Source organism: Molossus molossus, unplaced genomic scaffold, assembly GCF_014108415.1.
Source record: "Molossus molossus isolate mMolMol1 unplaced genomic scaffold, mMolMol1.p scaffold_m16_p_7, whole genome shotgun sequence".
Taxonomy (NCBI): domain Eukaryota; kingdom Metazoa; phylum Chordata; class Mammalia; order Chiroptera; family Molossidae; genus Molossus; species Molossus molossus.
In genome coordinates, this window is record NW_023425401.1 from 18,517,540 (window position 1) to 18,531,079 (window position 13,540).

At 35.0% G+C, this 13,540-nt stretch overlaps 1 protein-coding gene across 1 annotated transcript in view; it reads right to left on the minus strand.

The window, feature by feature from the left end:
- The window catches only part of ABCB5 (ATP binding cassette subfamily B member 5), a 120,302-nt gene that overhangs the window by 20,382 nt on the left and 86,380 nt on the right, over positions 1 to 13,540 (minus strand). Inside the window, exons 17-20 of the mRNA XM_036246686.1 lie at positions 12,921 to 13,025; positions 12,668 to 12,745; positions 7,372 to 7,455; positions 1,413 to 1,616 (exon numbers count right to left, since the gene is read on the minus strand). Coding sequence (XP_036102579.1) covers positions 1,413 to 1,616; positions 7,372 to 7,455; positions 12,668 to 12,745; positions 12,921 to 13,025 — 471 coding nt within the window. The remainder of the gene's footprint in view (positions 1 to 1,412; positions 1,617 to 7,371; positions 7,456 to 12,667; positions 12,746 to 12,920; positions 13,026 to 13,540) is intronic.

Below are 13,540 nucleotides of genomic sequence, written 5' to 3' on the forward strand. Positions count from 1 at the left end.
AGTAAAATATAATTAATAATGGCCCTATTAATTTGGAAGTTGTAATCATTTGTACACAGTGAGGGTTAAGCACTTTTCACTGTGTCTGAGGCAAATATATAGTAAGTAGTTTAGTCTGTACTGCCCAAGCAGACAGTCCAAGGGTCTTTATTTAGTGCAAGAAAGGTGGAAAGGTCCAAGGACCATGCAAACTAGATTTGATGAGTCATGTGCTCTGCATCCCTCTTCATGAATATTCGTGCTATTTATAATGTGTCAACTTTAACACAGTCACAGTTTTACAGACCATAGTGATATTAAAATCACTGTCAGCCAGGCCAGAGTGTCTCAGTGGAGTGATTATTGTCCCATGGACTGAGAGGTCCTAGTTCAATTCCCAGTCAGGGCACATGCCTGGGTTTCGGCCTCAGTCCCCAGTAGGGGGCAAACAGGAGGCAGCCAGTAGATGTTTCTCTCTCACATTGATGTTTCTATCTCTCTAACAAGATCAACAAAAACATTAAAAAATTCAGTTTCCTATTTAAAAATAATTTTCATATTCAGAGCATGTTTACCAGTGTGATAAAGATCTCTGAAACTATATCATGAGAACAGCTTAAAGATCTGGGGATGGATGGCCAAGACAAGACTTGGTGTTTTCATGATGCAGCTTCTGAAAGGCTGTCATGAGTAACAGGATTTGGACCCCTACCAAAATGAAAGCCAAGAAGAGTAGGATAGAAGGCCACCAAAACAAAACAAACAAACAAACAAGAAGAAAAACTGGGAAAATAATCACTGCCTGCCCCTGGAGAGAAAGAGTGGGTAGAGCGGATGGACACTTGACAGTTTGACAGGGATATTGTACAGGGAGTCCTACTTTCGGTGCCTGATTAGATCAAATGACATCTCTCAATTCTTACATGTTAGCAGATTCCCCCTGATATATTGTAACAGTAATAATGGCTGACATTACTGTCCAGACACTAATCTAAATGTTTTGCATATAATAATGCTAAGTGTTTTGTGTAATTCAAAAATGTATAAGTGGATACTATTACTTCCACTTTATAGATGAAGAAATTGAACCGTGACCTCTCAGTCCATTAGACAATGCTCAATCTACTGAGACGCTCCGGCCAGGCTGAAAATGATATAGAAGTCCAGAAATGTTGACATAGTTGCTCATATCACACATTTGTTAGTGATAGAATATGGATTCCAATTCAACCAATTTGACTCCAGAGTCCATGGTCTAAATCACATATCGTATTGCTAGATCTATACCTCACCTTTAACTTTCCTGTGTGCATTTCAATACATATATACTACGTTACCGATTCCCAAGAAAAGAAGTTAACATATCATAAAGCTGGGAGTTCTGATTGTTTTCTCTTAAAATGTTATGGTGATAATAACAGTTTTTATTTTACCTTTCCAGCATGCTTAAGTTCTTGTTTATCCTTGTTGGCAAATCCAGTCATTGCTGAAGTTTCAATCATTCCTGTCAGAGCAAGTACTGGAGCAATACTCAGAATCAAGAGTGTCATCTCCCATCCATATATGAGGGAAATGATAACTGACAGTCCCATGTTAGTTGCATTCTGTGTTAAGACACCAATCCTTGAACCCGTTGCCTATAATCAGACATTTGTTTTAGGGGAAAAGTCAGTTAATTAAAAAATTTATAAGAATTGCTTAAATAAGCCAGTCAGAGAAAGACAAATATCACATGATCTCACTTATATGTGGAATCTAATGAACAAAATAGGTCCAGAGGCATGGATGCATGAAACAGACTGACAGATCTCAAAGGAGAGGGGAATGGGGAAAAATTAACCAAAGAACTTATATACATATATGCATAGCCCATGGACACAGCAGACAATAGTGTGGTAAAGGCCTGGGGTGGGGCAGGGGCTGGGTGGAGAGGAGCAAAGGGGGGCGAATAGGGTACATTTATAATACTGTCAACAATAAAAATATATACATTGAAAAAAGAAAAACATTTTTAAAAACTGCTATTAGAGTTTCTTGCAAAACAAGGTTGGTTTTCTTTTTTAGGATTTATACTTAAATTTTAACTTTGAATTTATACTTAGAGATTAAATAAAACCCATATTTTAAAAATGTCCTCTACTATGGAATCATTATGCTTTATTTGTCTACCTTATGTCTGACATTGTGACATTGTTGTCCTTTGACATGTTCCTATCATTCTTTAAATATGTCCTTACTTTCTGATATAAAAAGATTTTCCAGGCCCCACTGGAATCTGTCTTTTTTCCAAGGAGTCTTGGTTCCTTTTAGTGGAGAATGTTGCTTAGAAGTCAATATATGGTGCCAGTTGTCCCCATTATTGGTGAAATGTCAGTGGATAGAACTGAGGAATGTGTGTGTGTGTGTGTGTGTATAAATGCATGCACACCCTGAAATCTATATTTATTTCTCTAGTTAATTTCTTAAAATGCATGAGTTCATATCAACCTACTATTTCAGTCCAACACTGCAAGGTGATTTCCAGCTTTCTCCCTTCCAACATTTGTTGTTCCTCTTCAACAGTGAAAAACTTGGCTTTCATTTTCTTTAACAGATTCATGTGATTAACTTCTCTGTATGTAACCAATCTGCTCTCATGGCCCCTGCCTCTCCCCTGCATGAATATCTTCCTTACTCTGCTCTGGCTCGGCATTTCCACACCAGGCTGTTGCCACACATAGATGCCCACTCATGGTATGTGGGCTCCAAACCCAGCCCTGCCCCTCCCCTCTGCACTGATGGAAGGCTGGCACTCTTAGCCACTATGCCATGGTAGAGTTGAACTGAATAATTAAGGATATTCATTAAAATATACAGTTTGGATATGATGTCTTGCATTCCCTTTCTGCACTTTATAACTTGGTTGCACTAAGCAAAGTCTAAAGAAACAACATCAAAGTAGAAAAGGAGTTGGAAACATCATGGTATAAAGTAACAAAAGAAATTTAAATAAGTAGAAACATCTTTATAACTATGTTACAAGAACTCCATGCCTTATGAATCAACTTTCAGTAGGACATGCGAAATGTTAGTAAACAAAATGTTAAGCTCTTTTGGTGCTGAGATGAAAAAATGAGACCCTTATTTACCTAGAAACACAGCTATAATCAATCACATTATCAATTCACTTTGTGTGTGTATGTGTGTGTGCCCTGAGTGGGGGTCAAACCTGTAACCTTGGCATATTGGACCGATGCTCTAAACAATTGAGCTACCCAGCCAGGGCTCAGTTAGCATTCTAAAATATATTTTGCTCTGATCATGAAAGCATGACAATTGGAAAAGATTTAGATAGTGCTAAAATTTTTATTGTTTTGGACATAAATAGATACACATAGTCAAGTTAGGATTATTATGTGTATGTCGCTTTTTCTATCCTGCTTTTATCCCTTTACATTATACTATAAGCTTTTTCCTGGATCATTATAAATATTCTTCAAAAATATTTAGACTGCTTCCTATTTTTCACTATTAATAATAAAGATATAATGAGCATCTTTATGTAAAATCTTTGTGCTTATAAGTTATTTCCTAATGTTAAATTCTTAATCTGGAGTTATATGTTAATCAGTATGTGCTCTTATATTCTTGGTAGCTATTGTCAAATTGTTTCTATAATATCAATTTTCACTGAAGTACTCCAAATTAGTATTGTCATTAAAATAACAATACTAAAAATTCCTTTCTCTACCCAGGGCTCTGCCTCATTCCTAAAAAAATTTGTGGCTTCAGTTTAAAGACTGCATTTGGCAATGATCCACAATTTCCCAATTTCTCACTAAGTTATCAAAGAAAACTCCAAAAAAGTAAAAACAACTGCAAACACCAAACCCACCACTAAATACTGAAAATTAAGGTAGATAGAAACCTATTTTAAGTGTGTTAGGGTCTTATACATGAACTCTAAGACCTATGAGACTGCAGTAGGAATGCTCTTTGATACTTAATGCTGACTTACACTCTGTCTCTTGAGAGTTTAAGGATGAGGCGATAAATGTTTTTATGTATAAAATTATGCAGTGTGTTAGAGAAAGAGGTAGAGATACCCAAATGAGCTACATTAGATAAATATTTGATAGTCACTTAAAATTAGTCTATCCAAGGACCATTCATATCAACCTCATTTCTCAAAATATTTAAGTATAGACTTGCCAACTTTTTTATGAGACAGTCTTCTATTTGAGTGTTTCTTGGTACACAATTTTCTACAAAGTGACCTGTACGTGCATTTCCCTCCTTACCCAGTGTGTTTTGGTAATCCACTTTTGTACTAATCTGCTTGAAAATAAGATTCTGTACCTTTTTATATGGTATTTTAGTTTAAAGTTATTGAAATATTCAGTAATTTCAGCCAAGAATAGGCCGCAAACCTTGCTTTTTGGCGATGGTGGTAGAATAAGAAGTCTGAATACATTTTTCTTGTTCCATGAAGAATTAACAGAAAATAACAGACATCTGGCTTTGAAAAATACTATAAAAACTAAAGAAAAATGGAAAATGGTCTTAAAGATCTGGAGGAATAATGTTACATACATATTACACATTACACAGAAAATAGTTTGTTGACAGATATACTGGCAATACACCATTACCTCAGGCTGAAATAATACCAGTTAAATTAGTTGTATTTAATCAATTATTTCAGGAATCATGTTGTCCTATGGCTTTATTTCACTAACATATTTTTTCATGGCTCTCAAAGGATCAGTTTCTAAAAATGGCCAGGGGTATATATTTTTGGTCATTAGTAAAGGTTTCAAAATAATGTTTATTGTTTTTAGGGAGCTATTTTATCAACATTCACCCTAATATATTTGATAGAATAAAATGTACCTGAAATTATGTGATGAAGAAACTGAGATGAAATATGTCTTAAATTGCTATGATAGGGAGGAAATATGACCCTGAATTACTGCATAATTAATCCCTAGTATAGTGTGTCTTTGTGAGAAAAGAAATAGTGGATAAATAAACTGGTAAATAATTCTTCCTTTGATAAAAAAAAGAAACTCATTCAAGTTAGATATGAATTCATCTTTTTATGGCAAAGCAAGGGTTTGTGAAGTACATGCTAGTAGACATGGTCTCACTCTTGAAATCCTTCTTTGGTTGTTTTGCTTTTTAATCTCAATAACTTTAAAATCTGTCATCAGTATTCTGACCATTTTTTCTTTAGGTACTGGTTCTCATTCAATTAAAATGATTGACCTGTCCAGAAGCTATTATGAGACCAACATTTACTAATTGCAACAACATTTCAGGTAATCAAACTGTATTAGTGAGATGCTTATAAAGAATCAGGCTTACAAACATTCTCATTAATTTCTTTTAAGGAGAGACAACACTATTTATTAGATACTAATAAATTTAAGAAAAGTAATATTAGTCTTTCAATCCTAATTTGTTCTTTTGTTAAAGTAACTAGTTGCTAAAAGAGAAGATGGCTCACATATAAAATACAGCTGCCAGTAAGAATGCCTTTTCACGGAATCCTTAAATGATGTAAATGATAGGTAGTAAGAAAAACATATTTCTACAGTAAAGAAGAAAACAGCAAATTTTGTAGAATGGGGATTCAAATGGAATTATAGGGATTGATATTTTTGCCTAAAGTAGTGAACCCTGGAATTCCTAGACAAAGATGTTGTCATTCACATAATTCTATTTGTGCTATTGAAAATTAATGCTATGCTCATTAGTTCATTAAGTGAAATTCTAACAATCATTTTTTCTCACTTATGCCAGTAAAGTTTAGGTCTTCAGCCCTGTTTTAAATTTTACATGCTATCTATTGAGGTTCAGAGCCTTGCCTTCAAAATGATCAAAAAGAGTTTCAGGAAAAGATAAAGGTGATGCCCCTTTCCTCCTGAACTCTTTCTATAAGATAGAATTAGTTTTCCAAACCAATATGGATGCATGTGACTATTCATTGCTGTAACCAACTTGTTCTACTCTCGGGTAATATAAATCTATCCTTGGATGTATACATTGAACAAAGAGGTCTTGCAGAAGTTAACTAAGTTAGAATAGTGGCTATGTCCTGTGGAAACAAAATAAAATGCAATTTTGATGGTTGTTTCAGTTGATTTGTTGCTCTGGTAGCAATGCTATAATTGACTTTTTTTTAAATCCTCATCCAAGAATACTTTTTCATTGATTTTCAGATAGAGTGGTTGGGAGGAAGGAAGGGAGAGAGAAACATTGATGTGAGAGAGACATATCAATTAATTGCCTCCCATACAACCCCAACCAGGGTCAGGTATCGAACCACAACTGAGGTACATGCTCTTGACTAGAATCGAACCCACAACTCTTTGGTCTTCAGGCCTATGCTCTAACCACTGAGCAAAATACACTAGGGCTCTAATTGACATTTTAATATTTGTAAATAAAAAATACTTTTAAGATTTTTCTGTCATTCAGAGGTGCATCATTGACTTTACTTTTCTCCCACATTCATAAGGAAAAAGGAAAGTCTATAACTGCTAGAGTTCTTATTTTAACAAAGAGATTAGAAGCTTTATCTCATTTAAATTAAATGAGTGAAACCTTGTTTAGCACTCATTTACTTAATCATAGTTGAAATCCTTCTTGTGATAAAAAGGTAATTTTTCTTAAAATAATTGGAAGAAAATTAATAAATTATTCTTTGTCTCTTCCATATGACCCTACTCCCCATTCTTATTTAAGCATCACTTTGACATATTATGCTGGTCATTCTGTCATCAATTTTGAATATGGTACATAAACATTTTGTTTATACATAATGTGACCAGTCATTATTACACATATCTCTAACTTGATCTGTGTAACAACTAGCACAGAATCATTTCCATATGTATGTATGAATCTAACTGGTTAGACATTATGGTAAGTAAGATCTTATTTTCTGGGGAAGGAAAAAACTAAACTTTATGTATGTATGTATGTATTTAATCTATCCTCACCTGAGGACATTTTTCCATTTTTTGTTCAGATAGAGTGGGAGGGAGAGAGAGAGAGAGAAGCATTGACATGAAAGGGACACATCGAGTGGTTGCCACCCGCATGACCAACCAGGGCCAGGAACAATCTGCAACCGAGGTATGTGCTCTTAGCGGGAACCCAACCCGGGTCACTCTGGACCGCAGGCTGACGCTCTAACTGCTGAGTCAAACTGGCCAGGGCTAAACTTTCTTCTTTTAATAAACTCCCTTATATCTTTCACTGAGACCTCTGTGTTAGCCTTGGGACTTACCTGGTCCCGTTGAAGATGTGGATTATCTCAGTATAACTCACACATATGGACAGACACATGTGCACACATGCATACCACATACATATACCACTTAAAAATAAAAGCAATATACATACTCCTTGAATTTGTGCTATATCTGTGGCTAATATTGTTGTCAAGGCTCCTGTGCTGTTTTCTTTATCATCAAACCAGGAAATATCCTAGAGAAAAAAGGGAATTAATATATGATTATTAAAAAGAGTCTCTGAGTTATTATTTTGCTGTAGCATGTTACAAGGCATTTACCTGCCTCCTCACTGACAGGTACTTAGTTTTTATAAATATCATAGATCAAATTACTTTTGTTTCTTATTTCACAAAGATTTATACTTTGATATAAACTGAAAACTTAGGTCTAACAGTTTGGACTCATTGCTATGCTAAAATATTGTTATAATAATCAATGATGAAAAGGGTCAGTTTGAACCACCAAGTAATTTGTAATTTTATTCCACAGATAATTTGTGGAGAGCAGATCCTATTTAAAAAGTAAGGTAATGGTTCTGGTCGGTATGGCTCAGGTGGTTGAGCATTGGTCCATGCACCAGAAGTTCACTGGTTCAGTTCCTGTTCAGGACACATGACTGTAACAATGTTTCTCTTTCTCCCTCTCCATTCTGTTCTCTCTAAAAAATCAATAAAGACATGGTTTTTAAAAAGTAAGGTAATGCACAACAGAACTTAGAAATGTTTCCAACTTTTCTACATAAACAGATTAATAATAGAAATCTACCTCCTTCTCTTTAGGATCCACATAGGCAAGATTTCCTGACACTTCATATTACCCCTAGACTTTACAAGCACTGGCCACAGTGAGAAGCTAAGGAGGCAGAAAGGCTGCTATAAAACCCCTGTAACCAAGAAGCATGCAATCTGAAGAAGGAGAGAGGTCAAAAATACAAGCAATGAAAGCATCATGTTATAACCAATATCATCTTCAATATCAAATAGAGAGCACTGAGCATTTCTCTACCCAAGGAATTCTGATTTCCTTTTATTAGCTATAGAATGTTTCCTCCCACTCACTCAAACCACTTATATCTCTTATGGATTAAAACTATAGGGAGACTGTCAATGAAAAATGCGAATGAAATAACTGTGGGCTTACAACAACCCAGCCAGGAACTTGATGCCCAGGTTACATACAGATTTCTGCCAACTAAGGAAACAAAAGCATAACAGATAGAGGGCTGTGTGTTAATCATGAAGTCATGTGAGAAGAAAGTTCCCATGAAGGAATAGGGCAGCAGCAAGAGTGTGTACCATCCTGGCATGACAGCACTACTTCTCAAGGCCCCTGAATTGGGAAAGTGTCCCAAAGAGTCTAGGGTCCTAGATACCCAAAGGGCATCCTGCAGAGATTATGATCTGCACTACACAATTACTTTGAAAACACAACCCCAGTCAAGAGCCTAACATATTGTGAACTCATATCAGCAACAATAATACTATAGTACTCTCGAACTGGAAGACATTACCTGTTTTTCACTGTATACATAAAAAATTAAAATAAAATTTTTAATTATTTCTATTTTGCAATTTGACAAGAGTTGCACAAAGAATTTTTATTTATTTAAAGAATTTTTATTTATTTTTTATCCTCACCCGATGACTTTTTTTTTTTTTTTTTTTGCATTTATCTTCAGATAGAGCGGGAGGGAGAAAGTGAGGAAGAGAGAGAGGGAAACATCGATGTAAGAGAGACACATCGAATAGTTGCCACCCACACAACCCCAATCTCAGGGCCAGGGACAAACTGCAACTGATGTATGTGCCCTTAGCGGGACTCTCTGGTCGGCAGGCTGATGCTCTCACTGCTGAGCCAAACTGGCCAGGGCGCATAAAGAATTTTTAAATACAATAGAATGTTAAAATGTAGAAATGAAATTTATTACTGAATATTAACTTCTTGATTCTATAGTAACACAAAGCATAGGATATATATGTGACATATATATGTGATATATATCTGAAGTTCAAGCAGCAAGATATACAAAATTGCTTTTCAAGTCCACAGTTGTAAACTCTAGGGACTGTTTTTCAGCATAGGCCATATATGCTCAAACACTTAGCAGAGTTTCTAGAACATAGCTGGTGTTGAGTAAAATTTAGTGTGTTTCTCTTTCCCATGGTAAAGTGATTATAAGTAAGGCTTATCAGGTTTTCTGATACTAGTAAATTCATTTTTTTCCTGCCAATAATTTTATGAGAAATAAATAACACTATGATAAGTACTTAGTATGTACTTTTTCATTTAATCATCACAACTCCGTGAGGTAGATACTATGATTATCCATATTTTATAAATGAGGAAACTAAGGTTCTGAGAGATGAAATGACTTGCCCATGGCCACAAAGCTGGCCAATGCTGAGGCCAGGATTTAACTTAGGCAACTAGATACCAGAGATTTTAATCGACTATCTTATCTCCTATCTAACTGAAGCATTATAGTTGAGTTTCACTAGCCATTTCTCCTGTTTCAGTATTTGTTATCGCAAATCATTTTGGGAGTAGTTTTTTGAGATTCCTTAGTGGTCACCACTTAATATCATTACCTTATGATTTAGAGACCCTCCCCCAGAAGATTTAGTCAATCTGATTTAGAGAATAATGGCAAAAATAAAGTTCAAATCTGTTAAAAAAAAACCAATAGATCTATAGGTCAATATTTATCATTAAGAAATATCAATTTAGCTTTGAAACACAATTAGCAATGAATCATTTACAACCACTAAAGTCAGCAACAACTAGAACATTCTTGTCAACTGGAAGGAGCTCAAGTAATCAGATAAAATATAGATTTTATACCTACACAAAGACCACACCTGATTCCATAAATACCTCTCCCTCAAATGAGATTTCAAAATAGTTATAAGAAAGCACTGCAAGTCTCAGCATGCCGTCTAAGCCTTAAAAAGTCTTATCTTAGGACAAAAACCAGGTAATAAGAATGAGGCAAAACTGAACATTAGGAGCTTCCCTTACTATAGACACAAGTGAAATTGGAAAGATATTTATAAAGAAAGACTAAATTAGTATTATTTTCTTTTCCTCCAGTTACAAAACAAACACACGAACAAAAAACAACAAAGATAAGAAGCAAAAAGAATGCTGAAGGATGAAAAGGAAAAACAAACAATAAGCTGAAAGGGTTGAGTTAAATTTACAAGGGAATTTAAAAACATAAATAGCATAGAGTTTCTCTGTGTGTCTGTACTTGCGTGTTTTTTGAAGGACCCGAGTTTATGTCTTATTGATTGGTGCATTCTTATGGGCAGAAGCTACTTTATCCAAAAATGTTACTGCCCTGATGTTCTCATGGCTGATGCTACTCAGAGTATTAACATCCATTATTAACAATCGGGGATATTAGATTAGATTAATAATGTCTGCTACTTAAACTGACTTATAACCTTGAGGCTCTTCCACCAAAAGCATGCTGTGAACCTCTACAGAGGAATTTCTCTCTTTTTTTATTTTAAATCCTCAGCCAAGGATATGTGTGTGTGTGTGTGTGTGTGTGTGTGTGTGTGTGTGTGTGTGTGTGTGTAATTTCTACAGACAAATTTCAAAGTAACACTTTAAAAAGTAAAAGTGGCCCTGGCTAGTTTGGCTCAGCGGTTAGAGAGACCCGGGTTCGGTTCCCGCTAAGGGCATGTACCTCGGTTGCAGTTTGTCCCTGGTCCTGGTTGGGTTGTGTGGGTAGCAGCCACTCGATGTGTCCCTTTCACATCAATCTCTCTCTCTCTCTCTCTCTCTCTTTCCCTCCTACTCTATCTGAACAAAAATGGAAAAATGTCCTCAAGTGAGGATTAAAAAAAAAAAAAGTAAGTGTGCCTGGCCAGTGTGGCTCAGTGAACTGAACATTGTTCCATGGACTGAGAGGTCCCAATTTGATTCTAGTCAAGGCATATGCCGGGGTTGCAGGCTTGGGTAGGGGGCATGCAGGAGGCAGCTGGTCGATGTTTTTCTTTCACATTAATGTTTCTCTCTCTCCCTCCCTCTAAAAAAAAATCAATAATAATAAAAAATATTTTAAAATAAATAAATAAAAGGTATACTCTTCTGTTTAAAACACTCAGACAATCAGGAAACATTGAAAAATGTCCACAAATTGAAAATCCTAGATCATGAAATAACAAAAATCATAAAGAAAAACAAAAATGATCAAATATTGTCAACTAGTGTGAAATATAGTATTAGTTAAAGAAAACTCCACCTTATTTCATCAGAGATTTGCAGTAAAGACATAAAGTCTTCATAAATAAAAACAAAACAAAAAGAAAACTAAAGAATCAAGTTTAACATGAGCGAGGTGTGCAGGCATTAAATTGTTTTATGATCCCTCAAGCAGATTTTTCTTTTTCTGGATAAAGGAGTGTCTTTAGTTGTCTCTGACTGGACATTTTTGAACAGAGGGTATTGGGAACCAACTCAGGCTGCTAGGGGAAACCTTCCATTTGTTTAGCTGTATTTTGTATCTTGTAGTTCCCTAAGCACACAAAAGCGTGGGAGTTTTGTTACACGGCAGAACTCTGAAATCTACTGCTAAAAGTCACAAGATGGTTTTGATGATTTGGCTGGAGTGACAGGAACTCTATTTCTGAAAAGAAGTGACCTTGGCTGGAAGCTGTTTGTTCCTGCCCAGTGAGCTCTGGTGACAGGAAGTATAGTGAAGGGCCCCAAATGATTACTGGCTTTCAGGGTAACCCAATACATCTTTACCTCTTGAAAGAATTTCTGAGGTGCCAAACTGAGACATTCCTGCCATTTGCCCCCAAGACTCACTTCTCAAGATTATTACTTAATCCACCTAGTTTTATTAATTTCACAAGTGTGATTGATCGTCTGTGTTCAGCAGGCCGATCTGCCAGCTAGACTGATGTTATCTGAATTCAGAACTCTTCTGATGAGGAAGAGAGATTGGCTGTTTAAGAAGTATGAAGTGAAAAAACCTTAAGCTGGGTACATGGATGAGTACAAGGGAAATTCACTCCTTTTAGAATATGTTCTCCAAGATATTGTAACTCTTAACTTTCCTTTTCAGTTTTAATTTGATCTTCCATTCTGATCCTAGAACACTACATTATACATTAAAAAAAGATTTGTCAAGAAATGCAAAGAATGAGGAGTAGACTCTAAATCTGCTTTCTACAAATTGTATTTTCAAATATAATGTTAGACTTGCTTCTCTTAGAAAAATATATCTTAAGAATTCTGACATCAGCTGCTGCTTGGAACATAAAAAGCATGGTTTTAAATGAGCAAAAGAAAGATTACGTCAAGAAATTGACTTGAAGAAATACTCAAAGCTAGAATATTTAAAGACACATTTTAAATAAAATAAGAAAAAAAAGCAACTAAACACTGACCTGATATAACATGGCTTTAAATGCCAAGTGTCTTAATCTCATGGTCAAAATTTCCCCTGCTCTGCCATAAAATAATCCCTGGAAAACAAAAAGAAAATCTACATTTATTTGTAACTTTCTTTTCTATTTCTTTCTAACAGTTAGTTACTATACTTAGTTATTTATATTTTATTTAGTTATTTTTAACTCAAATAGAGAAGATAACATAAAAAGGTAATCATGTTCAAACTTGTCTAACTCATTGAAAGCTTACCTGAATGAAATAACTGACAAAGCAAATAACACCCAAAATGATAAATACCATGGAATAAATTTCTGCATCATGCTTTAATGTGGTTTTATCATCATTTTCAAACATCTGAAAAAAACAAATATTTTACCAGGTGACTGGAAAAAATTATGAAAAAAAGAGAAAAAGTTTAAATGTCTATTCATCAGGATTTTTAACATGAATTTCAACATAAGATTATATACACATTTCTGAGGGAAAAGTGCAATACTGTTCTATCCTCCTTGTTTATTTAATATGATAAAAACATAATTTGCTGTTAATTCTCTCACTTAAGCTATGTATTAAATCAGACAAATGAGTCCTCTGTTATCTTCACAGTATATTTTCAAAGAAACTACCAGTTTGAATTCTTTCCAATAACTTAGGTTTCTTAGTATTCCTCTATTTAGAGCACTACCTGCAATATGAGAACTTTGCACATGTCCCTAGAAATTGTTCCTAAAATGAGTAATTATACATGTACTGACTTCTATGTTGACATAGCATAACTGTATGAATCTGGGAGACTGAAAACTTAACATAGCTCTAGTAAAATCCTTGAATCCACCAACTTTCCTGGGTCACTTGGCATAATCCAAAAC